This window comes from Chelonoidis abingdonii, chromosome 5 (genome assembly GCF_003597395.2).
Source record: "Chelonoidis abingdonii isolate Lonesome George chromosome 5, CheloAbing_2.0, whole genome shotgun sequence".
NCBI lineage: Eukaryota > Metazoa > Chordata > Testudines > Testudinidae > Chelonoidis > Chelonoidis abingdonii.
The window spans coordinates 91,722,197-91,749,654 of NC_133773.1; the positions used below are offsets into that span (position 1 = coordinate 91,722,197).

Below are 27,458 nucleotides of genomic sequence, written 5' to 3' on the forward strand. Positions count from 1 at the left end.
AGCTCATCATTTCTGCAGGATCTGACACAGAGCGGCTGTGCTCTCTGGTACACTGGTTCTCTAGTACACTTGCACCATATTCTAGGCAGGACTGACTATTTTTAGATACCATAAAGGAGGGATTGACTCTGGGAGTCATTCCCATTTTTGTCTTTGCGCCCCCGGCTGATCTCAGTCAGGGGCACCCATGACAGCAGCAGACGGTACAGAACAACTGATAACCGTCATCTCATCGCTAATTTACAATGGTATGGCAGACGGTACAGAAGTGATAACCGTCTCTGCTATCTTGCAAAGGCAAATGAATGCTGCTGTGTAGTGCTGCATCTATTAGCAACATCCAGTAGACATATGGTGACGGTAAAAAAAAGCTGAACGGGCTCCATGGTTGCCGTGCTATGGCTTCTGCCAGGGCAATCCAGCGAAAAAGAGTGCATTGGGGTCTCAACCCAGAATTCCAATGGGTGGGGGAGACTGCGGGAACTATGGGATAGCTACGGGATAGCTACCCACAGTGCAACACTCCAGAAATCGACGCTAGCCTCAGACCATGGACGCACATCACCAAATTGATGTGCTTAGTGTGGCCACATGCACTCGACTTTACACAATCTGTTTTACAAAACCGGTTTATGTAAAATCGGAATAATCCTGTAGTGTGGACATACCCTGAAACCAATTTTTACTTAGGATATTGGTGTCTATTGCCAAAGTTATCTTGTTCTTCCAGTCTCTCTTTTTAAACAGGAGTGCACATAAAGGTGCCAGATTGATAATCTTGATGATGGAAGCACTCACTTGTCCACAGAACAGGCCAATGCTAATGTATATTTCTACATACTGCCCCATCATTGCTCCTCAGCCTAGTTCTAGATCACCATTCCAAGTAAAAGTGTAGTAAAGTCTTTATGCCCATTTATCCATTAGCCTTTCCACCGAAACGAGGATGCCATTTGTGATAGTAATTTTTGTGGCACAAATTCTAGAAAATTAACTGAGACCATCAATTCATTTCGGACACACCACTGAATAGTCATTAGGAAAGTACATTGCTGCCAATTTTGGTCTTCCTCTCTTCCATTCTATCCAAAGTGTGGCAGCTACAGATATCTTACTGAGCAGCCTTGACCATTTCCCAACAAAATCCCTTATTGCATTAAGTTCAAACTCCTCATGATCAAGACCCTGCCTATATCTCTGCTGTCTTTCTGTCTTAGTATCACCCTGAGTCGTCCTTCCTATCTCTTTTGTCTTTTTCTCATTTGTAGCTTTGTGCTTTTTTTGAGGCTACTCCCAAATTTGTTTGGAGCAGTCTGTGCCCTCTTTTCTGCTAAGTATCCTCCCTCTCTCTCAAGTATCTTCTTAAAAAAAGGAGAGTCACCTTTCCTGTAACTGGTGTTCTTTGAGATGTGTTGCTCATGTCCATTTAACTTAGGTGTGCGTGCTGACCACGTGCCCCAGTGCCAGAAGTTTTTCCCTCAGCAGTATCTGTAGGGGACCGGCTCTGGCACCCCCTAAAGTGGTGCGCACATGCTGCTGTATATAAGGCACTACTGGTTCCCCCCCACCCCCTCAGTTCCTTCTTGCCGGCTACTCTGACAGTGGGGAAGGAGGGGGCATTGTGGAATGGACACGAACAACATCTCGAAGAAAGTTACTTTTTCTGTAACTAATCTTTTCTTCTTCGAGTGATTGCTCATGTCCATTCAACTTGGGTGACTCCCAAGCAGCACCCCTTGGAGGTGGGTAGGAGTTCACGGACGTATAGATTGCAGCACAGCTCTGCTAAACCCAGTGTCATCTCTGGCCTGCTGAGTGATGGCATGGTGGGCTGTGAACATGTGCACCAAGGACCCCGTCATGGCTCGAAAGATGTCCTGGATCAGGAAGTGTGCCAGGAAGGCCACCAAAGATGCCTGTGCTCTGGTTGAGTGGGCTCTGACCATCGGTGGAGGAAGGACTCCCACCGACTCGTAGCTGGTCCGAATGTATGAGATGATCCAGTTAAAAATCCATTGCGTGGACACTGGAGGCCCTTCATCCTATCAGCTGCAGAGATGAAAAGCTGAGTCGACTTACAAAAAGGTTTTGTCTGATCTAGATAGAGAGCCAGAGCCCTTCTTACATTCAAAGTGTGAAGGCGCGTGTGACGCTCGGTACCTCGGAACACCCTACACCCCCATGTTCATCTTTATAAAATGATTGTGTGGTATCCAATGCAAAGTTTGTCATCTTGGGTGTCTTTGGAAGGCTCCATCATGCTCTGAGCATGGTTGTTATAGTAATTGTTACAGTAATGTTATAGGTTATAATTTCATGTATGTTGTTATGAGGCTGAAAATGTATCCTCGTGGCTTAAAATAAGCCCAGGCAAAAACTCTCCAAGAGCAGAGAGAGAGTTCACACCTCATCAGGGCAGGTATGGGACAAACCCAGCCCAGCCTCACAGGAACAAAAGATGCTGGCCTAGGCAGCAACAAAAGAATCTGTTAGACTTTCGAAGGAGTCACCCCCCTTCCTTTGGTCAGTTTGGAACTGCGATGTGGTAATGCTCATCTGACTCTGAAGGGGGTGGGAGCAAAGCCAAGAGGGAGGAAAGAACATGATAAAAGAGAGAGACATTTGCCATGCTCTTTCCCCTCTCTCTTCCACCTAAATCTACAGACACCACACCAAGCAACTGAAGTGGTGTTCAAAAGGGGAGAGCTTGGCTGAAGAGCAACCAGCCAGCCTGTGGTGAGAAACATCCAAGTTTGTAAGGGTATTAAAAGTGTTAAGATCAGCTTAGAATGCGTTTTACTTTTATTTCATTTGACCAAATCTGACTTGTTATGTTTTGACTTATAATCGCTTAAAATCTATCTTTATAGTTAATAAATCTGTTTATTCTACCTGAATCAGTGCATTTGGTTTGAAGTGTGTCAGCGATTCTCCTTAGGATAACAAGCCTAGTACATATCAATTTCTTTGTTAAACTGATTAACTCAAACTTGCAGTGTTCAGCAGGCATAACTGGACACTGCAAGACAGACGTTCCTAGGCTTGTGCCTGGGACCAGAGGTTTTGGCTACTGTCATTCAGTTGCACAATCCAAGGAGCAGCTTACATGCCAGAGGCTGTGTGCGAACAGCACAGGAGTGGGAGTTCTCACAGCAGAGCAGGGTAAGGCTGGCTCCCAGAGTCAAGGATTGGAGTGGCCTAGCAGATCACCGGCCCAGATAACACCAGAGGGGAACATCACAGCACCTCTTTCACTAGTCTCACAAGGCTTAGGGCAGACCACCAGAAGGAAGCTATCTTGGCTCATGTGGAAAGCAGACACTTCCTTGGGAAGCAAGGCCAGGTGGGGCCAGAGCTGGACCATGTCCTTATAGAAGATCATGTATGGTGGTTCTGAGGTCAGGGCTCGCAGCTCGGAGACTCGCCTTGCTGACATCACCACCACCAGGAAAAATATCTTCCATGATATGTGAGACAGGGAGCACAAGTCCAAAGGCTCAAAAGGTGGGCCCATGTGCCTGGACAGAATGGAGTTGAGATCCCACTGAGGGGCCGGGGACCAGACTTGATGAAAGTCTCCTGAAGCCTCTAAGGAACCTGATCATCATGTCATGTCACATCACGTCTGCCCCGGATTGGTGGATGAAAGGCTGAAATGGCTGCCAGATGCATCCTGATAGGAGTGTGCCAGGCCCTGGTTCCTTAAATGATGCAGGTAGTCTCAGATTGATTGCACCAAAGAATGTGAAGGGGAGATGCCCTGTTCAGCTGCCCAGCAGGAGAACCTCGTCCAGTTTGCCAGGTAGGTCTGCCTAGTCGAGGGCTTTCTACTCTCGAAGAGGTCCTTCTGGACCCCTTCCAGACAGGCCCATTCATCTGGGTTCAGCCACGCAACATCCATGCCATGAGATGAAGGGATGCAAGGTTGGAGTGCAAGAGTTGGCTGTGATCCTGTGACAGCAGGTCCAGTCAGTTCAGCAGGGGCCAGGGAGGGATCTCTGACGAGCTTGATAGCGTCCTGAACCAGTGCTGGTGAGGCCACCCCAGGGCGATCATGACAACCTGCGCCTTGTCTCGCTTGATTTTCGCTAGGGCCTTGCTGATGAGTGGAATCAGAGGGAATGCGATCATCAGGCTTCCTGCCCACGGCAGGAGGAAAGTGTCAGAGAGGGAGCCCTTGCCCAGGCCCCATCTGGAGCAAGACCAGCGGCACCTCCTGTTCTGCCTGGTGGCAAACAAATCCACTTGGGGAGTTCCCCACCTCTGGAAGATCATGCCGGCTATCTCCAGGTGGAGCACTCACTTGTGGTGAGAGGAGAAGTCCCTGCTTAGGTGATCTGCTAGTGTGTTCCTGGCATCTGGAAGGTGACATGCTTCTAGATGGATTCTGAGTGCCTATTGGCAGAGGGCCAAGGATCGTGCTCTGCCTTGCCTCTTGATGTAGAACATTGAGGCTATGTTGTCCATGAGGACTCTGACCACTCTGGCCAACACATGAGGTAGGAAGACCGTGCATGCTCTGCGCACCGCCCTGAGCCTCTGACATTTATGTGTAGCGTTGATTCCTCTGGGGACCACATACCTTGGTTCTGGAGAGTGCAGAGGTGTGCCCCCCAGTCGAGGTCCGAGACATCCGAACCCAACTCCTTCCAGGACATTCCTGAGGTCAGTCCGCCATCGAAGCAAGATAAGTGTCGTTGTGGGGATGATGACGACCTTCTCCATGTGGTCCCTGGACTGGGAGTAGACCGTCACCAGCCACTGCTGCAGAGATCACAACTGGAGCCTGGCGTGATGCACCACATATGTGCATGCTGCCATGTGACCTAGGAGGTGCAGGCAAACCCTGACTGTAGTCAAGCGAAACGCGGAGACTTCCGTGATGAGGTCCGTCAGTTCCCTGAATCTCTGCAGCAACAGGAACACCCTGGCGCAGGTCGAGTCGAGCACTGTTCCGATGAACTCTGTCCCAACCTCCTGTCACTCAACGTGAAGTCAGATCGGGAGTGGGATCATAGGGACCAGTGGTGCCCAATGGATCCGTGACGGCTTGGAACCAGCGATCTACATCTCTTGCTTGACGAGCAGTACCAGGATAAGGAGCAGGACTGGAAGTTGAAGCAGGACCAGTGCCGGGAAGCACCCACACATGGTGATGCCCTTCTAGGGGATTGGCAATGGTCCGAAGAATGGTACTGTCGATTCCTTGACGGGCCCCTGGTGCGGTACTCCTGCCAGGGGGTGCGTGCCTCCAAAGGTCTGCGCCTGGTGGCCAGCAAGCTGCACCTCAAGCCTCTCTGTCCGTGCCCAAGGTCCAGGGACTGAATAGGGTAGCGCAGCCCTATCGCAATCAGATGTGTGGTGGCTACGGGAGGCTGAGCGCTAGCGGGACGTGCCCCGTGATGGGGAATGGTGGACTGGGGACCAAAGTGGTCCAAATGCAGCTTTACCCCATGACCAGGGAACCACAGTAGCCCATGTGGGCGGTACCAGGAGGGACGTTATCTCCTACACCACCTGCAGGGCCTCCTGCATGGACGGCACCCATGGCTGATGGAGGCCTCTGCTGCTATCCGGGGTAGCAGGCAGGGAGTGGGTTGGGCTACATCACTCCCCTGGAGCTTGGGCCTGAGATCCCAACATGGGTGAAGAGTTGCCCAGCATGAGACCTTGCTCACACCCAGTCTTATCCTTTCCCTTGTGGGACATTGGAGACCAGCCTCGTCCTGCCTTCTTGGGCTACTTGGTCAGAGCCACGGATGGGGACCAGTACCAGCTAGCGAACGGTCCCTGCGGGACACTGCACACCAAGGTCACGGTACTCGGTGCAGAGTCAGAGCATTGCTCCGGTGCTGGGGTGAGGGCCAACTCCATAAGGAGTGCTCTTAAATGAATATTGTACTCCTTCTTAGTCCTTGGCTTGAACGACTTGCAAATTTTGCACTTCTCACTAACGTGTCCTTCGCCCAAGCAACATAGACAACTGCTGTGTGGATCACTAATGGGCATGGGCCTCTTGGAGTTATCACAGGGCCTAAAGCCTGGAGATCGGGGCATGCCCCGTCCCAAGGCAAAGTCCTGTTTGCTACCTACAAAGTCTGTAACTATAGCTAAGGGATTTATAAACAATAATAGAAAACTACATACAGTATAATACAGAAGATAACTAGTTTGTACGAACAACCAGCTGTATCACTAACTGAAGTAGCCACAGTTCCAGCACCATCACTGTTGGCAAGAAGAAACTGAGGGTAGGGGGAACTGGCAGCACCCTATATGCCATGGCGTGTGTGCGCCACTCCTGGGGGTGCCAGAGCCAGTCTTCTACAGATACTGCTGAGGGAAATAACTTCCAGCACTGGTGCATGTGGCAAGCACACACACCTAAGTTGAATGGACAGCAATTACTCGAAGAAGAATGCACTTCTGTGAATCCTTCCTATCCTGATGATCTCACCGATATTACCGCCACATCTTCCTATGCCTCAGTTTTTGCTCTTTTGGATTTGTCTCTTGGACTGTAAACTCTTTAAGTGTCTTCTCACTTGTTTTGTGATGTACTACATACATTTGTGATGCTATGTAATTTACAGTGATGACTGAAACAAAGGTGAAAATCTCAGTAATTAAATGCAGTTTCCAAGCTCCTCCTTTATAACCTTTAAGAAGGTGAATATTTTGTTTTTAAAAGCTTCACTCAGTAACAGAATATAGGTACGTATATAGAAGTTAAAAATTCATATACATTTTAAGATAAAATATTGAATATGTGTCCCCTACCTCCCATGCAGAACCCTGAACGCTGGTGAGAGCAGGGATGCTGCTTTTCAAATAGTCTGCTTTAAACATTAGAAATGCCCGTAAGTTTTAAGTTCACTTAACACATACTGGTATGTTACTGATTTCAGGTTATTAACATTTTCTAAAAATGATGGTCCCAAAAATTTCAATCCAGGTTTGGTGTCAAAGGCTTATGACAAGATTTTTTATTTTTTTTATAGTAGTAATTGTACTTTTCAAATTTTTGGGACTATGATGCCCAATAATGCTACCATCTGGATCTGTCTACATGGGAAATATGCTTGATCTGCAGAATAAATATTTTCTACCAAATTGCTGTTCTGCATTCTCCACTGGCCAGTTTATGAAAAGCTATTAATGTTAGTTTCAGGGGAACTATATATTCTGATCTCCCAAACGGAGGGAAAAAGTACATCAGGCAGACAAAGAATGGGTTTGTGAAAGTATGTTGAGCATTGCAATAGACCTTACCATTGATGAAAACACTTCTTATAAGTTTTGTATAGGCTTTATCTAAATCTCCTCGTCGCTCCGCATTTTTGAAAATAGATTCAGCCAGTGCTGCAAATTCTTCAAATTCAGCAACAAATGTAAGGATCCCAACTTTACTCTTCTTTGATATCTTTACCTCCTCCATCTGTTTTATTTGGTTACTCTTAAGTTAAAAACAAGAAGGTTAATTAGTCCCTAATATTTTTTCTGAAACTCGGCCTGAAAAAAGAAATAAGAAAAATACTCAAAGTTTGAAAAATCAGTAAGTATTCAAGTCTTATGCGAATAAAATGTTCCTTTTATCTTTATGATGTTATGTTTTTTAATCCTTTTTTCCCAAAGGAACGTTTAATAAATCAGGGTGACACACTATGAAGGAATTTATGAGTATACCAAATCTTTGAGCTTTTATTTTCTTCCTTTTGGTTTACCTTTTCAGCTTGGAAAAGAGATGGCTAAGGGGAGATATGATTGAGGTCTATAAAATCATGACTGGTGCAGAGAAAGTAGATAAAGTGTTGTTTATTACTTCTCATAACTCAAGAACTAGGGGTCACCAAATGAAATGAATAGGCAGCAGGTTTAAACCAAACAAAAGGAAGTATTTCTTCACACAACACACAGTCAACCTGTGGAATTCCTTGGCAGAGGATGTTGTGAAGGCCAAGACTATAACAGGGTTCAAAAAAGAACTGGATAAATTCATGGAGTATAGGTCCATCAATGGTTATTAGCCAGGATAGGCAGGGATGGTGTCCCTAGCCTCTGTTTGCCAGAAGCTGGGAATGAGTGATAGGGGATGGATCACTTGATGATTACCTGTTCTGTTCATTCCTTCTGGGGCACCTGGCATTGGCCACTGTCAGAAGACAGGATACTGGGCTAGACGGACCTTTGGTCTGACCCGGTAGGGCCACTCTTATGTACCTTATAAAAAGAGGCACATATTCCGATGCCTACTGATAGCAATTGGCAATTTATACTAGAATGTACAAATATCAAGATAGTTGTTTATTAAATTCAATTTTCAAATGCAGCCAAGTTAAAAAAAATTCTAAGAAAGGAATCAAACATTGTTTTCTTCCTTTATTGAAAGTTGGATTATTGATAAGTTTTGTCTCCCATCCTTAGCTAGATCTACACCAGAAACTACTGTTGGTACAACAGTGTTGGTTAATGATGTGTTTCGGGTTTTTCTTTTTTTTTTTTAATGACATTTTTATACTGGCAAAAGTCCAAGTTAGATGCAGTCATACCGGCAAAAAACAGTCCGACTGGGCATATAGCTTATTTTAGTCATGGAACTATTTTCACCAATAAAAGCCGTGTTAACATTAGGTAGATTTGCCAATATAGCTATATTGGCAAACCTTTTCTATTGTAGACTAGACACTTGTCTCCTTCACATACATACTATTTGATTCTGATAGGGTCATAAAAAAATGTCTTTATTAACATGAACCAAATTTTGTTCAGCAAGTCAGGTGACCTGAAGGCTAAAGTCTGCTTGACTTGCTCATGCCTGTGGTTTCAATGAGATCACTGGTAAGAGAAAAGTAGGCAGGATTTGGCACTGGAATACTAAGAATCTGAGTTCTTATAAGTGACTGCATTTTTCCAGTTCCTTCCTGAATGTTCATTAGACAGAGCTAGACACCGATTGATTATCCGTTTTTGCAAGTCCATCCAAGTTATTTTATGTTAATTTAAAAATCAATATGTAGTGATAAGATTTTTTTCCCTCCACCTTTAAATCAACTCTGAAGACATCTAAGATTTAGGGTTCTCTTACATTTAAACTTGCTGGCAGTTGGCTGCCTTTAATATTATGATTAGTTTAATCTAAGTAATCAAGAACTTACAATGCATTTGTCAAAGTTCCTTTTGACAGTCACCAAAACATTTCCAAGTGTTGTGCTGAGGAAGGAAGCTGGGTCCACATTTTGTGCTGTCCATACATGATGACTCATCTTAACTAACATATAAAGGGAATTAAAGCTATCAATCTTGTCCCCCAGAGCTATAAGGTTATTCAGCTCTGGCTCAATACAGCGAAATATTTTTATCATCATCTGTCGAATCATGTCTTTCCTGTTAAAAAAAAAAAAATAAAAATAAAAATAACAAATCTGACAGTTCACTGGGCTACTATACATTTTCTATCATATATATTTTAAGAAAAATGTATGGGTATTTAACAGTCATTTTTACTTAACCTTAATAAGCATCGAGGTTTTCAGGGGATGGGGCTAAAGGAAAAAAAATAATTTTTGCCAGTCTTAATGGGACAATGCCAAGGTCAAAAATTACAGTTTAACTATATTTAAAAATGTTTTCTTCACACAGGCTTTCTAGGATCTAGCAGGCAATCTGGTTTCCAAAATAGAGTCTTTCACATGCTTAAAGTTCAAACTACTCTCCTGGGTATTTTTACAAAACTAACAAAGGGATGGGTGGGTTTCCTTGTAGATTTTGTAAGCAGGTGGGGTATTGAGTTGTGACATTGTTTTATTTAACATAACCAGCCAGGCACATTTAACAGCAATAAATTTAAATTTAAGTATATATTATACAAGTTAACTATTCAATGTTTACTGAAAAATGTAGGAATCATTAATTTTAACTGCAGGAAACAAAAGTAACTGTAGATATATCACTATGGGTAAAAAAATCAAAGATTTATACTTCATTAGAGAAAATAAATCTCTAGCCTCAAAAGCGAACAATGATGAAACATCAACACATACTCAGATGATATAGCTTGTGGAACACCAGAATTATGAGACCGGCATAAAATTCCTCCATCCATTTCTTCTGCTTCATTCTGCAAGAATTATGCAGGTATTTTACATAAATACGTATCTTAAAAGCAAGAAGTTAAAACTAGGTTATATCCCTATTTAACTAAAATTCTCTATTAAGCTGGTAGGTATGTCTAAGAAAAACAATTACCAGCAGCAATCATTATTTGAAGGTGATATTTACAATAGAGACACACTTTCATCCTCTGTTACAAGACAAGATACCTGGGCGTACTCCATGGCATAACATTCTGAACCTTAATACCACCCCCTCATCTGGAGGTAAACAAAGTGGTCACCATTAAATAGCCAACATATTCTATTCAAGGTTTTGTCATTGCCGTAAGCTCTGCAAAACACTGTCCCACCTTATGATCTTCCCTTGATTGTCTGCCTTGCCTTATCAACTGTTAGCATTCATAAGCTAGTGTAGTAAATTATATCAAATGCTGCTCACAGAACAGCATGGACATTTGATCTTTAAATACCCACAGAAAGAGATCACCCAGTAAATCCACAAGTGCAGCCTGTGCTATATCCAGATCTATATTCAAATTCACACAATCTGAGGCAGTGATGTACTCAGAGATATCTCACCAATGTGTTCTCAAGAAGTGGGAAGGTGGAAGATTAAATATTGGCAATATTTGCCCAGATTCAAACAAATATCCACCTGATGCCGACAGCTATGGACACACAACAGCTTCCTTAACTGAAGCTAAACAACTTACCACCTTAGAGGAGGTGCTGACAATCCACCCAGTTCTCTACTGGCCTTCCAACCATAGACTGTAGTACTTACACTATTGTAACAACACTGTAAAAATTGTGAAGTAGAGTACATCAATGAGCAACACTGGATTAAACTCAAGCAGAGAAGACTATGGGTGAAATCCTGGCCCCATTAAGGCAAGGGCAAAACTACCAATGACCTCAATAGGGTCAGCATTTCACCATTAGCGTTTGTGCAGTCTGCATCCACAGAAGCAGACTGTTTAATCACAGTCAACTAGACTTTCTCTGCAAAGTAACATGGATGTTTCTTTTTGACACGGACCCATATCAAGACAGGAGCAAGGACAGCCTCAACTAATCAGGTTGCCTTCTAGTCAACATAAGTCCCTTGATACCTACCACAACACTGTCCGCAAGTCAGGCAATCACACAGAAGTGCATATTTAGTTTTCTAATCAGTTGTCCAGCTATCTGTATGCACAACTCCCAAATTTGTATTAGCAATCATGATAGCCATGCATGCAAATTTAACAACCTAGGCTAATGTCAGCCTCTAAACTCAGATTAAATAATTTAGTCTCATATGCACAGATCAGCCAAACTCTATTAGACAGTTTTAGTTTCAACAGCTTAGAACAGTTAAATGATTGTTCCTTCATTTAGTTTGAAACCCAGTTTATATGTGGACAAAGAGATAGTCGTTATGGTTCTCTGTGGCAGAAATCTTCCAGGCACAGCTAAAACACCCCTTGAAGCAAATAAGCTGTTTTAAGTATAGACATTTTCTAAAAAAGCCCTTAAGAGCTAACATCTCATATGAAAGTTTAAGAAACCTTTGAAAATCCAACCATCTTTGAAGAAGACACAGAGATAAAATACTTAAGGGGGTGAAAAAAAAATGACTTTCCTCTGAGGAAAAACAAGAAAAAAGTGATGCGTGATTAGCAAGGGAATCTCAATAATCATTATAAAATACTAACAGTTGTAGAATTGTGCACTGAGGAACATTCCCAGAAAATAGTGTACTAGGAAGGTTTACCTTTATTTCTCACACATAACTATAAAGGTTTTCTACATTCTAGATTTCCCTTTTATTTGCCACCATTATTCCAAATACTATTTTCTTTGCACTTCAACAATATACTTAGAATGAAAATAATTCAAAATAAAAGAAAAGGTCTAATTTACTACATCCTTTTCTTCTTCCACTGCTTAACTGTAAAGTACATTCAGATTTCCCTTTACTATAATATTAGGGAAAATGGATTTGAGACATTCTGGTTAAAATCCTTTATGCACTCTAGACTTCTTTGACATTAACTTGCAAACTACAAAAATTCTGCTGACTATTACACTTTAGGACCCAAACTTGCAAACACATATGCATTTAAACAACTTTATTCATATGAGCAGCTCCATTGACTTTAGTGGGAGTTGTGTGTGTATTTGTAGCAATTGGGCCTTCATTGCCACAATATTATTTCAACACCTAATACAACAATTTTGTGTTAAAGACCATACACAGATTATATATCATTATAGCTAAACTGAAATAAGTCATACTGTTGTTGTTCCCATGTTTTGATGCTGCTGTAGTTTGAAGAATTTGCTAATGAAGTCCTGTTCTGCCAGACACAGGGGCTCCAGTTCGCTTAGAACTTGCTCAAAGATCTAAAATAAACCAAAATAATTTGATTAAACACACCCATACATACACAGCCCAATGCACTGTAGCCAATTATAACAATATTCTTAGTTTTAATTTATTTTCCATTGCTTGTGTGATCCTAAGAACCACTCGATGCCAGTTGGCAAAGGGTTCACTGTTCTGTAACAGCAACTCCTAATAGGCCTGACAAACTAACTACACCTAGCACACTGCATTCACAGTATATATATCCATAAAGAATATCACGTGAGATCTTTATTAAAAGCTGGGTTCACACTAGTCATTAATATCATTGTGAAATGTAGGTGCAAATAGCACATCTATGATGGTGCCAGTATAGAGGCAGGCAGTGGGCTGTGGCCCATCCACTTTGCCCCTCTTCCCCCTGAGGCTCCCCCGGCCAGGCCAGCAGCTACAGCCTGGCCGGGGAGCCCAGGCAGCTGTGAGGTGCCGGGCCGCAGATCCACCTTTCCTGGGTTGGAGGAGCTCACGGGGCAAGGACACAGGCTGGAGACTGCTCTTGGGCCCCCATCCCAGGCGGAGGGACAGTCTGTGGCGCAGCACCCCGCAGCTGCTCACATGGCTCTTACCATGTCCGGGCTACAACCCCCCAGCTGGAGCCAAGCCCAGGTAAGAGATGTGTGTGGCTCGGGCAGCCGTGGACCCTCCTGTCCGGGGCGTGGACACAAGCCAGGGGCTGTTCTGGACCACCTCCCTTGGCAGGTGGAGGGTCCATGGCTCCCAGCCTCCTCCAGCTTCCGGTTTGGCCGGGGACAAGGCCTTGTATGGAAGAGGAGGGGCAGGGGGCCCTGGTCCTGGCCTCCCCACTTTTGGGCAGGCTCTGCTGCCCTTGATACACACACAATAAAAATATATTCTTAAAAAGTCTGAATCAAGGCAGGGCTGACAAACAGGTTTCTGCTAAAGGATGTATATTCACCTGTCTGCTTTAGTTTACATGTAAATTAAGTATAGTAAGCCAACACAATGGAAACCCTCTCTGCATTCAAGTCAACATGATATAGGCATGCTAGAGAATAGACCACCAGGGTCATCCTGACTCTGGGAACAAACAATCAATTGTGGAGACTGGAGAAGACAAAAGGACACCTCTTTATCCTGTACCTGAAGAAGTAACTGTTATGACATTTGTGAAAACATGTTCCCAATCAGTCTAGGTTAGAAATGCTGCAAGAAAACTTTGGGGAATAGAAAGTCTGCTTTTATACAGATGGTTAGTCTGGTAAAGTTAAGTTTAGTTTCTAGGAAGCTTGCACTGATTTTGTTTTGTATGTAACCTTTCTGTCTCTATTATCCTTACGCACTAGCCATCAAATTTTAATTTGATAATAAAATTATGATTGTTTTCACTATAAATCTCTCACACTGCTGCGATGTTACGTAAGAGCTGATCCTCAGTTGAATCAAACAGGCTTGTGTGTACGTCTGCTTAGGGATAGCAAACCTGCTAATTTCAGCAAGTGTCCAATGGGTAGGAGCTGGACATTACAGGGGAGTGCTTCAGTGACTGACGTATGCCTACTGTTAACATGCAAGACAAAGTAAGGGCTGGCATAGCCCTGAGGAGATTGTTTGGGTTGCTAATAGGGCAGAGGTGTCAGAGAGCTGACACTCAATTACACACTAGCAAGTCTCTCACTGGAGGCAAGGGAGTAACAAGGTAACTCACAGTCCTAGGTACCCCAAGAAGCATCACAGCTTGTTCCATATAATACCTTCTGCACTCAAACTTTGAAGCCAGATTTCTACCTGAACATTTAAAAGCAATAGGAACAGTAGCCTGATTCGATTTCCAAAAGTTCTAACAGTAAAAGTCATGTTTTAAAAAAGTTGATTTACATAAAGTTTTACTACCACGTGAAATATAATTATTTGTTATCCACTTTAAATATGAAAGTAACAGGGAGAAAGGAAAATGGAATGGTCCCCATCTCTCCTGCCCTCTTCCCCTCCCGCTCCCCAAGGAGTTTGCCAACTGAATTCTAAGACTACAAGATGAAGTATTTACTAATTCAAAACCTATTAGCTATCTGGCCACATGAGAGGTTGTAACAGTGTTGTCACAAACCTTTTTCAAACAAGGTTATAACCAAATAAATTGCATCCATACCTGGTACAGTTATAGACTGTTAAGCAATCATATACCGATGTAGTTTCAGGGAACAAGAAAATAGGAAGTAATTCACAGAAGAGTTTCTAACCACAGTAGATGAAGGTATGCTAGCTGCTATTCTTATTGGAAAAAAATTTCAAATACTATGCTGCAGTTTCAGATTATTAGTTGTGGATATTTTGTGCAGCAGTGTGTTCTGTTGGCATATGGTAGCTTGGTAAAGGTGTGTGCGCAGAAGCATAGATTGAGAGGGACACAGCAAAAGACTTTGGTGCATGATCTGTAGCAAATAATATAGTAGTTGTGGAACTGGTAAGGTGGGTGCCTGTGAGTGGATGAATAGAGGGTATGTTAAGTGGTTTAACATACAGTTTCTTTGTGGGTTTGTGTCAGGTGTGTTCTGTATGTGCCAACCCTAACTGCTTTACAGTGAAGTTTTTGGTGTATTAAGTACTAGCATCTGGTGAAATTGGTAAATAAGTTTTTATATTCACTTTTGGAAATACTGAGGTGATCTTGAGTTATTTTTAAATATAATCAGACTAAACAGTGAAGCTACTTTTTGGCATACATTTTAATTTATTAAAATTATGTCATCCACCAAACCATAAAGATGCTTTCAAAGACATTACTAGTCTACTGTGTCACCTGCATACAGTAAACTAAATCAGTTTCTTTGCAAGTATTTAGGGACTAAATGCATGTTAACTGTTAAACCCTACCACACTACTAACATTAAGCAGTAAATGTAGTCACTAGAAACTAATAAGGGAAAGATTTATCCAAAAAGTTATCAGGCACGCACAACAAATTAAATAACTCTGTGTATACATTTCTTCATCACACACAAGATTACATGTAGAAATACAGAACGAGGGCTTTTTAAAATAATTAAAAGAAAAACAAAAACCAAACCATTTGAAGGGATAATATCTATTTTGTTGACTTGTAACAGAATAGGAGAATTCTTACAAAAATTACTAATTTTCACAGACAGGATCAAGATTTTAATTCAGTTTCATAGAAAAACACCTGTTATGACTGCAAGTGTATGTCTGTAATTTAGAGGTTAAAACCCTTACAGGTAAACTGCAGTTACCAAAAAAACAACAATTAAACAGGAAAAAAGATAGCAGGGATTGGTGGTGTTAGGCAACAAAAGGTATTCATTTCCTCAAATAAAATAATCCTATAAAACTTAATTTTAATTGTTTCTCCACTTTCCATTTTCACGATAGCACTTGGCAAAAAAAAGTATTAGAAGACTATAATCGGTTCCCCTCGTCCTTTTTAAAAATATATCATAATTTATAATATTTTGCGAGACTAAACAGTTTTGGTAAGAAAATTTTCCCCTATCCATTGAGAATCCTCCCTAAACACTGGATTTACACTTTTAGGTCTATTTCTGCAAGGGATAGGGCTACAGACTTAGCCTTCATTTAAAAAAAATAAATAAATAAGACTCCGGCAATCATTTGGTGCCATAGTTTAAGGCAGCCAAAGTAGATGTACAACTGACATGTAAATGGTTAATTTTAGAAATTAGTATTTATTTAAACTATTCTTTGGTCTTGTGTACTAGGTCTCTACTGGATGGTCTACTAAACTAGATTCTCTTTCCTTCTTCCTGGTTTTGCCAACAAATTTACAACACACATCAATACTTTTTGAACTCCTTTCTTACATCGATGTCATAATTCAGCAATCTCATGATCAATTTGCTTCATATTTGGTAGAAAAAAATAAGTTGGTCCCATACTTAACCCACAAATTTTTAGCCAACATTCCTTTGTTTGGGAACTTTTGAGAAGGTGCAGCAAAACCAGACTTATAATGAAAACAATTGCAATCTTAACTATGGTTAATGTTAGTCTCTCCATAATTAAATCTGTTAGAGTCCTGAGCAAATGCACAATGCATATCAAATTGAAGTGTTGACATATATGTATTTATGCTAAATGAATTTAAAGCATTATACTTCTATATGGATTCCTGGGCACTAATGAACATTTTCAGACAGTAAACAAAATGTAGATTCATGACAATTAAAGTTCAAAACTAAGGAGAAATATTACTTTTTTTTGTTTTACCTTATCAAATTTAGTTCTATCAGCCACATCAAGGTCAGAGGCAGACATGTTTCCCATATCCAACAGTGAGGATGACTGAGACCTACGATTTCCTGAACTCTGAACAGAGAGTTTATTTAGGCTAGAGGTAGATCCAGTCAATTTTCCAGAACTTCCATGAAGACCTATGAAATAATGAAACTATGAAAGATGGCAGCATAGATGGAATAAAATAAATTTGAAAAGAAAAATACAGGTATGTCCAGAACAGCACTCCTAGTCCCTTCAGAGACTGTCAATATTCTTTCTACTGAATAGTTGGTACCTTATCTGTAAGTGATTTTGTGGTATACACATGTTTCTTCATTACAAACCTAACTGAAATATTTAAGTGTTTTCAGAGTTAATTACAATGCAGCTACCTAAGTCTGCATTGTAGAATAACATAGGAAAACTGACATCAGAAATCACTTTGGGCATCTTGCACCTGGGACCAGCATGTATAGCAAATATGCTGGGGCAGATACTCTCCTTTCTGAAAGGAAAGGTGGATGGGAACTCAAGTTGTGATGCTTTAAGAGCATCTTCCAGCAGCACACAGAGCAAAGAGAGTGTGCGGAAATTATTCTGAAAGGAAAATAGTAGAGCAAACACTTTAGTATCTAAAGATACTCTCCATATTCTCTTGAACTTGCGTTTTCCATAGTTCACATTCTTTTGGTTGATGACAGCTGGGAATAAAGTGGGGCGAGGAGAGAAGGGGACTTCGGGAAGAGCTCTTGCTATGATGAGAGACCTCAGTACAAAAACAAAGTTAAGAGAAACATCTCCTGCTATATTCAAACCGCAAGTAAAATGCTGTGATAAAGCTTCATAAATATCGATTGCAGAGAAACCAATTAATTTTCATTCCGTATGTTCAAACTAATATAATTGCCAACTATGTTCAACATCTCTCCATGTGTTTTGCTTACAAATACTTATTGTACCCTGATCTGTCAGCTTTAGGGTTAATGGGTTTTCCATTATATATAACTACATCTACACATAGACACACATGCATTGACAATACATACTAATGCACTAGTCATACTCACTCTCTGTTTCCTGTTTGACAGCGCTTTCTTTTCGAGGCAGCGTAGCTGGCATGGATTAGGTTGCAAGCATCAAAGACAAAGACAAGTTAAAAATGCAGTTTGCACAAACCATGCACAAGATGCAAGTTAAGCACTAGCTGGAAAGAAACATGCAGAGAACTATAAGCAGCAAGTAACTATAGTGGCAAACATGTAGTTGGGGAGGTACTGTTCTAGAAATTCAGTATCTAACTACATGGAAAACACAGTATACGTTTCAAAATATTAAACTTTCATTTTTCTTAAAACAAAATGTGTAGGAAAACTGATGTTAAACATTTATGCATCAAATTCTCCTTAACACAGAAAAGACCACCAAAATAGTGAGTCTTATTTGCAAAGACTGATACTGGATAAGATTCGCAGTTTACAGGAACAGTGTGCAAATAAATTGTAAATCATATTGATACCAAAGAAAGAGAAATGCAAACAGATTAATCCTGTGTAAACTTGCACTACATCAGGGTTACCTACATCGTCTTCCAGCTCTTTAACTAAAAATTTATTAATACTGCAAAAGTCCTTTCAATAATATTCTTTTCTCCAATAAGACCAGCCAGCCTATTGTATATTGCTGTTGCTGACAACTTAATTTCGCTTTTCACAGTGAGAAGTAATGTATTTTTCATTCAGGTTGCATCAAGAATTTCCCAATTTGCAGATGTTGCCAGGCTAAGAAAAAAAGTCACTACCAACAAAGACATTTACATAAAGATACAACTCATTTTTAAAGGGTTTATCCCCTGAATATCCCGCTGGTCTCTGAAAAATAAAAGTAGTTTCCCCAAGCAAAAAACTGCATTTTAGTAAGAAGTTTAGAGTACCCTGTGACAAGGTAATATTTCCCTGTTTGTGGTAAAGGATTCTAAGTTCACCAGTGGAAAGCACTTGCACACATGCTCCAGAAGCAAAATTTAGTAGGATTCAACAATTCTTGGTGAACATGAATTTTTCAAGTTACAGCCGCAAAAAAAAAAACAAATGGTTAGTTATCTGCACAGTAACTATTGTTCTTTGAGACGTGTTGTGCATACACATTCCATTTTAGGTGAATGTGCACTTACTGCACTCGAGTTGGAGACTTCTGCTAATACTACCATAGATGGTCCATGTGCTCCAGCTCGCCTCATGCTCTCAGGTGATGGCATAAAACAGGCATGTCTGCCACCTACCTCTCCATTCCTTCGCACCACTTTAAGTAAAGTCCAAAGTAGCAGGGAAGATGAGAGGGTCGTGGAATATATATGCACAACATACCTCAAAGAATAATAGTTACTGTACAGATAAATAACCATTTTTCTCCTTTGAGTGATTGTACACACACATATTCCACTGGAGATGATTCCTCAGACATTCCCTTACAGGCAGAAGGACTCTGGATCATCTACATAGGGATTGTACCACCAACTTGCAAAATTGGCATCATCTCAAGAGGTATGAATCATGGTGTAATGAGTGGGAAAAGTATGCACAGACGACCATGTTGCTGCCTTGCATACACCAGCTATTGGAAGATTGCTCAGGAATGGTGATGTGGTGGACTGAGCCCTAGTGGAGTGAGAGGTTATTCTCAATGGAGGAGACTTTATCAAGATTGTAGCAGAGTTTCACACAGTCAGAAATCCAGCATGAGATTTGACGAGATGACACTGATTGACCTTTAATTCTTTCAGCATATCTTACAAAAAGCCTGGGGTAAGACTTGAAAGACCTAGTGTGGTCCAAGTAAAATCCCAGTACTCTATGAACATCCAAAGACTGGAATGCTTCTTCAGCCTTAAATGAATGGGATTTCAGGAAAAATATGAAAAGTTTGTTTGGTTTAAATGGAAGACTGACACTTCCTTAGGCATAAACTTAGGGTCTTCCATAAGGACAAAGTAAGGAGGGTCAGCCAAGAGAGCTTAAAGTTCTGAAATCCTCCTTGTAGAAATGACTGCCACAAAGAACCACTTTCTTTAGAGAAAATAAAGATAATGAAATGGTAGCCATTGGCTCAAAGTGGGGTCCAATCAGTTTGGAGACGACAAAGTTTAAATCCCATATACAGGTGTAGGAACAGGAGGGTAAACATTGATCTGGCATTTCAAAAATAGAAAAAAATGAAAGGATGAGAAAAGATGGAAAAATTATCTACTGGCTGATGTAAAGTAGAAATAGAAGCCTGATCAACTCTCACAGAACTACCTGAAAAACTGATACACTGACTGAAGCCTCATATGTGGAGTTATATACATGCATGAGGCCCCGTGGCTAAGGAGCTGAACACAGGCATGCACTGATGTTGTTAGATTGGACTTGAGGCTTTTGGAAAGGATGGCTATAGATTGATACCTCTCGTTCGGAAGATAAGCCATGACAGTCCTGGTATTGAGGTGGACTCCTATGAAAGTTATGCACTGAGTTGGTTGCAATTGCAATGTGTCCAAATTTAGTTTCAGACCTAGACAGGAGAACACTTGTCTGATGACAAGGACGCTGTTCTGGCCCTGGTCACTCGATGCTGCAGGAATCAGCCGATCATCCAGGTAAGGGAATATTTGAATACCCAAATGATGGAGGTGAGTAACTACCCCGAACATGCATTTGGTGAAGATACTCGGGGCTGAAGATAGACTAAAGAGAAGCACCATGTACAGTTAATCATTGGTACCTACCACAAATTGAAGGTACTTTCAATGGCAGGGATGAAGTGCCAACATGAAAGTATATGTCTTACATCCATGAAAGGGGTAATAGAATTTGATTTTCTTGATGAAATCGTTTGGTTTTTGAAATAGTTCTGGAAGCCATCAGATTTCTTCGGGACTTTTATGCCGTCTCCTAAGAACAAATGTTGAGCAGGAGCCTGTGCGCCACCTAGCAGTACTGCTTGCAAAAGTCTCTGACTGGAGACACACACATCTACAGTGAAATATTTATGTGTACAATCCCTCAAAAAAACACCCACCAGAGTGGAGCTGGCAAGCTGATCCTATTCTAAGAGGATAGGTATTTACTTTCATTTGTACAAATATGGATGTGCAAATGCTCTTCAACACTGATTTCTCAACGAGGCACCAACACAGACAGTTTTAGTATGTCAGACTCAGATTTAAATTCCAGCTTAATTTTTATCTGCACTATTTTATTTTTTTTACCACAGAACCACATATTTGATATTGGTTTCTTCACAGATCCCCTGATCCTCAACCCCATAGACTGGCGCTGCAGAACAAAGAAATATAGCCAAGGACCACCCTTAGACAAAGGTATATAATGGTCGGGCTGTTGTGGAAATATCATCTGGTAGGTAGAACATACTGTTGTCACATAGTACTCAAAGAGGTTTGCTGTCAAATTGGGAGGGCATGACTAGTAGGGATCCAAAGGGGTCAGTCCGGGATCTAGTACTATTCAGTATTTAATGACTTGAATAATGGAGTAGAGAGTATGCTTATAAAATCTGTGGATGACATCAAGCTGCGAGGGGTTGCAAGCACTTTGGAGGACAGGCTGAAAAATCAAAATGACCTTCACAAATTGGAATATTGGTCTGAATTCAACAAGATGGAATTCAATAAAGACAAGTGCACACGTACTTCACTTTGGAAGGAAAAATCAAATTTGCAACTACAAAATGGGGACTAACTGTCTAGGCAGTAATACTGCTGAAAAGGATCTGCGGGTTACGGTGAACCACAAACTGAATATGATTAATCAATGTGATGCAGCTGCAAAAAAGGCTAATATTCTGGGGTGTATTAACAGGAGTGTTGTATGTAAGATACGGGAGGTAACTGTTCTGCTCTGCTTGGCACTGGTGAGGCCCCTGCTTGAGTACTGTGTCCAGCTCTGGGCACCACAATTCAGAAAGGATTTGGACAAACTGAAGAGTCCAGAGTAGAGCAACAATGATAAAAGGGTTAGAAAACCTCATCTATGAGGAAAGGTTGAGAAAAAGGTCCATGTTTAGTCTTGAGAAAAGACGATTGATTTGGGGACCTGATGATAATCTTCCAACATGCTAAGGACTGTTATAAAGAGAAAGGTGATCAACTGTTCTCGAGGTCCACTGAGCTTAGGACAAGTATCAATGGGCTTAATCTGCAGCAAGGGAGACTTAAGTTAGATATTAGGAAAAACTTTTTAACTGTAATGGTAGTTAAGCTCTGGAACAGGCTTCCAAAGGAGGTTGTGGAGTCTCCATCATTGATATCCTTTAAAAATAAGTTGGACAAACATCTGTCAGGGATGGTCTAGGTTTACTTGGTCCTACCACAGCACAGGGGAGTGGACATGACTTCCTGAGGTCCCTTCCCGCCCTACATTTCTAAGATTCTAGGATTCTTTTCCATCCTCAGCTCATTATATTTAAATACACTAGCTTCAACAGAGGAAGAAAAGTACACCTATTAAGCCAAGGAAAAATTTGCACTGCATCCCAGAAGTTTACTGCTCTCTTTTTTGTGTCAGACGGTCTTCAAAAAAAAAAAAGAGCTGCGTGCTAGTACAGACCACTAAAATAATTCTCCCAACAGACCCTTTGTATTTAAGACGTTCAAATTGAAGCTTCATTCCAGAAACTGCAAAGAAGCAAAAGGCAAGAGAACACCAACATAGCTCAAAGACTGGCAGTGTCTGATCCCCAAAAATCTACTCTGTAAAAAGCCTCTGTGTGTTCCTTACACAGTAATTTTTCAATTATTTAAAAAAAATGCACATTAATTCAACAAAACATCTTTTGGGAATATGCACTAACTTCCTCCAATGCACAAATCTTTTTAATTCGGCATTGTTAAATAGGTTTTTGCATTAATTTAAAAAAAAATCAGCTGACATTTAAAAGACAAAATGAAACACTATTTATCTGCAAAGATTTGAGATGTTTCTTTCCCTCCTTTTGCATAACTGATAACATTAAGAACAGGAACAGTACAGAGCAATGTATTTTCCTATTCTACCATTATAGTCTAAATTTATTTGTGGACTCCACAGAAATCCATGATTCTGGGATATGCATCCATGAAAGCTGTTCATTAATTCCTGGGCTGGGTAGCGAGTAACTTCCCCCATGCAGCTGCGGAATGCCAGTTTGGTTTCTGTGCAATGGGTAAAGCCTGCCCACTCACTCCTCGAGGAAGAGATTCTGCTTAGTCTCTGAATGAATACTGGAGGACATATCTCAGAATGTCCTACTAGAAGGAAGTTCTTTCCTGGCTTTCTCAGACCTTCAGTAAGCAACAGTTTGGTTTGCTACATGACAAACTATAAAAGAATATGTCTATGTTTAAGTAGAACTGTTACAAAAGTAATTAGTCTTACACTCGATAAATTGGTAGAAAGTTTCTCCACCCTCTTGCTAGACTGAAAAGGTTGCTAGGCTTTAAAAAAATGTAGTCAAAGTTTACACAAATATGAATCTTAACAGAAATTCTCTTGAATCTTTTAAATTCACATATGTGAATAACCTCTTTCCTCTGAAACAAAGATCTGTTATCCACAGTTCACAATAACGTGTCATAAGTTCAGAACATAATTACTATGGGTAATGTCATTTCCTCTCGAGGTGGATCACAAGGGAATAGTAAAAAAACAATGGGAAAAATATAGGGTTATTTTAAGAGGCAGGAGGAGGGGGAGGGGGTTATTTATTTTTTTAAACTCGTGACCAACAAGGTAGGTTAACACTTCAAGATTCAGGACTTCTCCTGCTCCAAGCTGTTTTTCTGAAAACTCTAGGGAACCATTTGTGCTCCATGTTCAATCATCTGGTATGGCAAACTTAGGCATATTAACAAACAGAATATATCTGAGAAGGTGCATCAAAGATTTAACTCACTATATTGAAACAAGCAAAGCAGAATTCATTACATTCTTTCATTTCAATTGTAAAACGATGGGAGATTAAAAGCTATGTGTCTCTACCAAACATTAAAATACAATAAAAATTGAAGTGGGTAATCACTCACGAAAGCTCATGCTCCAATACGTCTGTTAGTCTATAAGGTGCCACAGGACTCTTTGCTACTTTTATTAAAATACAGTACATCTTACATACAAATCCATCTACCTGTTATCTGTTTTTCCTTATTATTTGCTGCTAAATTGCAATGTTATTTTGGGTATAGATGCCCTTTCATAGGCATGCGTGAACTCCTTTTCCCAAAGGGGGATACATGCACCCATCAAAAGGAAAACTAAATACAACTTGCAGCCTCAGATGCACGTACATAGCTCCCTTTGAAACCCATGTACGTACATCCTCACAGGCAGAATTAGTGTTTAAGGTAGCTTCCTCAAAATACCTCAAGTATTTATTAAAATACAAATCTCTTACTAGCACAAGTAACACTAAGACACTGCCCAAATAGTACTCTTTGGATAAAATGTTTGTTTTTCCAAATTTGCTTCAGTGTTAAAATCCCACTAAGTGAAGTTTTTAAACAATAAATGTGTTGTCAGGTCTCAACAGAGGCGAAAGTAAGCCGATCCAGTCCGGTACAGCATACCAGCAAGAACCAGTACGCTGTGCCGGACTGGCCCAACTTCCGCGGTGGTGATTTAAAACATTGCCGGAGCTCCAGCAGCCAGGCTCCCGCAGGGATTTAAAGGGCCTAGTGCTCCTGCCGCTGCAGGGAGCCCCATGCCCTTTAATTCGCCCCTGAGCTTCCAGTCACCTCTGCAGCTGGTAGCTCTGGGGTGATTAAAGGGCCTGGGGCTCCCAGCCACAGCCCCAAGGCCTTTAAATCTTGAAAGGTCTCTTCCGGTTGAGGTCATGCTCCTGCTCAGGACTCCGGCGTACCGGTAAGTCCTTTAAATTACGTTCACCTCTGGGTCTCAAACAGTGATCTGCACTCACAGTGACGCATACAGTGCCATGCCTCATTCTTCAAGTTATCTCACTCATTCAACTCCCTCTGAATTTACTACAAGTGTCACACAGAGGGCTTTTGCAGTGTACCTAATACATTTTTGATGATCCTGTATTTGTCCTCTGACTTCAGCCATGTCTGCCAAATGTAGCATCTTTCCAGTTCAGGCACAAAACAGTCTTTTACAAAGTTGGCTCTAGATGATTTGCCATAAAATGTTTATTAGAACACAAACAAAAAGCTAAAGTGAAGGTATGTGTCTCTTGGAAGCTTACCAAACTTTTTTCCTTCTTTGGTTGTGCCCGTCATCTTAATCTTGGCAACCTCAAAGAAATCTTTTATTTCTCTTTCATACAGCCGTGATAAATAATCCATGTAATTCTTAAGTGAAAAACAAATACAGTTTAGCATATGTACTGTAATCTGAACAAATGCAATAACCCAGAATTATAAATGGCAACCTGCAAATAAAATGAACAAGCTAATGCTCTTCGTGCCTTGCATCTAAAGATCTGGACTATATAAAACCTAAGGGTATGTCTACACTACTCACTGTATTGGTGGGTAGTGATCAATCTATCGGGGATCGATGTATCGCGTCTCGTCCAGACGCAATACATCGATCCCTGAACACGCTCATTGACTCCGGAACTCGATCAGGGCAGAAGCAGTCGACGGGGGAGCGGCGACCATCGATCCCGTGCCCCGAGGACACCAAGTCAATCTAAGTCGGCTGAAGATATGCAACTTCAGCTACAAGAATAGCATAGCTGAAGTTAACATATCTTAGATCACTCTCCCCCAAGTGTAGACCAGGACTTAGAGGTCTATGCTACCCGCAGAGGCTTCAAAGCAACAAATCCACTGGGGTATGTTGTAACCTCCCCACCACAGGGGGAGTATAAATGGACAGCAGAGCCCATTGTTATTGGGGTGGCCAGACTGGCAGGGAGACATGATAATTCAACTCATCCCCTTTACAGCCTCTGCTACTGGGCTCTTACTGAGCCTCTAGCAGCAAATAAAAAGAGGTACTTCCCAGGCAAAACCTGTGAAAGTTTGCCTTCCCACAGGATGAATCCCTGCTGAGAAATAGAAGGCAAAGATAGCTCAAGATGTTATAAATTCCACTTCCCTGCCACCATATTCAGCGATACATACAACAAATAAAGGACAAGTATTGTCTTTACTGTAAACTATAGAAGATTGCTTTAATTTTGGCTTGCACTGTTGCTAAGAAAGTTTAAATTTCAAAAAGCAAAAAACTTCTCATAACTAAAGTATAAATTATTTGACAGTCTGACTGCTTGATTTATAACTTGAATTTGCTATGTAAAACAATCTCTTATTCAGCACCACAAATGGAAGTGCATTCTGTATGTATTTGTTTTCATATATCCTCAAATATTAATCACTTGGCATAACAAGTCCATAAATTGCTAACCTATTCCTAACTATCAGTGCAAAAACATAACAAGAACATATTGGAAGAATAAGTGCACATGCCCTTTCCCTATTAAATCATATGTGCATAGGCGCATGTGACAAGGAGGACATGCAAATGCCTATCTTTAGAGTTATGTGTGTGCGCACACACAAGCACATATTACACACACATCCTATTACCCTCTGTTTTGCCTACTTCAAGAAATGGTAGTAGTAGGAACTCAGCCCTTTCCCAAAATAGCTAAACTTATCACTTTTACATACAACAGTAACTACTACTACTTTCCACAATAGTGTTCAGTCCATTATTTTTATGATTATTTCTCTGCAAGTAAGTAAAACAAATTAGATCATTAAGCAAAATAAATAGTTTTTCAATAGCCACAAACCAGTGCTAGTAGGGAAATCTAGTTTCAGTTCTTGGAAGTTATTGTATTTTATTATTTCTATCAAAAAAAATTACAAGCACAAAATAAGTCCTCTTGACAGTCACAGGGTTACTTACTTTCATTATCAGGGGGTGGGGGGGGGAGAAGAATAATTCATTACCTTTTAAGTTACATCACTAATAATCATTGAGCTCACAGAAAGTGTTATTGATTCATTTGCTTATTTGCATATTATATTAATTATTCAGAAGCACTACTTTAACTACAAAGCTGCAAAAGACAAAGAATTCCAGTAAGAGGACTGTCTTCTCAGTATATCCCTAACTTTAGCTTACAGCCCAATTCAAACAAATTGAAAGAACGAGGGAAAATTAAAACAGGACACCAAGGAAGCTTATCAAATATAATTTGCGTACACCTGAAAGGTATGAAAATGTTCTCAAAATTTACCATTCAGTCTCTGTACAAATACTGTCTAATAGGCCACATACCTAATTTATATGAATGCGGACTAAAATAGGGACTAAAATGGGGACAAAATTACCTTTTTTCTAAAAGACGTCAATCTTCTACTGGGCATTTCACCCAACTACTTCTTATATGACATGAAAGAAGACAACTAGTTGAATGTTTCTGAATCATTTTTAGGAGTCTGCTTTAAAACTCTAATACTTAAGACTGACTGAATTTACAACGGATAACACTCATTAGCAACTTCTCAGTTCCTAGCAGAAAGTTGCTAATAACCAAAAGTTGCCAACAGGCAAAAAACCCATGCCAAGGACAGCAGCACAGAGCAGCCCTGCAGCTAGGTACCCACCACCAACACAGAAGAAAACACAGGCAGCCTGGACAGTGGGAAGGGAAGCTGGGAGGGTGGGCTCTAGGAAGGGAAGCAGCGGGGCTGTAGCCTGAATGCTAGGGCTTTC

General features: G+C 41.0%; 1 protein-coding gene across 7 annotated transcripts in view; it reads right to left on the reverse strand.

The window, feature by feature from the left end:
- The window catches only part of EXOC1 (exocyst complex component 1), a 66,177-nt gene that overhangs the window by 7,884 nt on the left and 30,835 nt on the right, over nt 1–27,458 (reverse strand). For 4 of the 7 annotated variants that reach the window (XM_032782866.2, XM_032782837.2, XM_032782856.2 and 1 more), the window contains 7 exons: nt 24,970–25,075; nt 17,802–17,846; nt 16,726–16,889; nt 12,393–12,500; nt 10,041–10,117; nt 9,156–9,384; nt 7,273–7,456 (listed from right to left, as the gene is read on the reverse strand). In XM_032782866.2, the coding sequence (XP_032638757.1) occupies nt 7,273–7,456; nt 9,156–9,384; nt 10,041–10,117; nt 12,393–12,500; nt 16,726–16,889; nt 17,802–17,846; nt 24,970–25,075 (913 nt within the window). The remainder of the gene's footprint in view (nt 1–7,272; nt 7,457–9,155; nt 9,385–10,040; nt 10,118–12,392; nt 12,501–16,725; nt 16,890–17,801; nt 17,847–24,969; nt 25,076–27,458) is intronic. The other 3 variants (XR_012655972.1, XM_032782883.2, XM_075066437.1) reach the window with 1 other exon arrangement.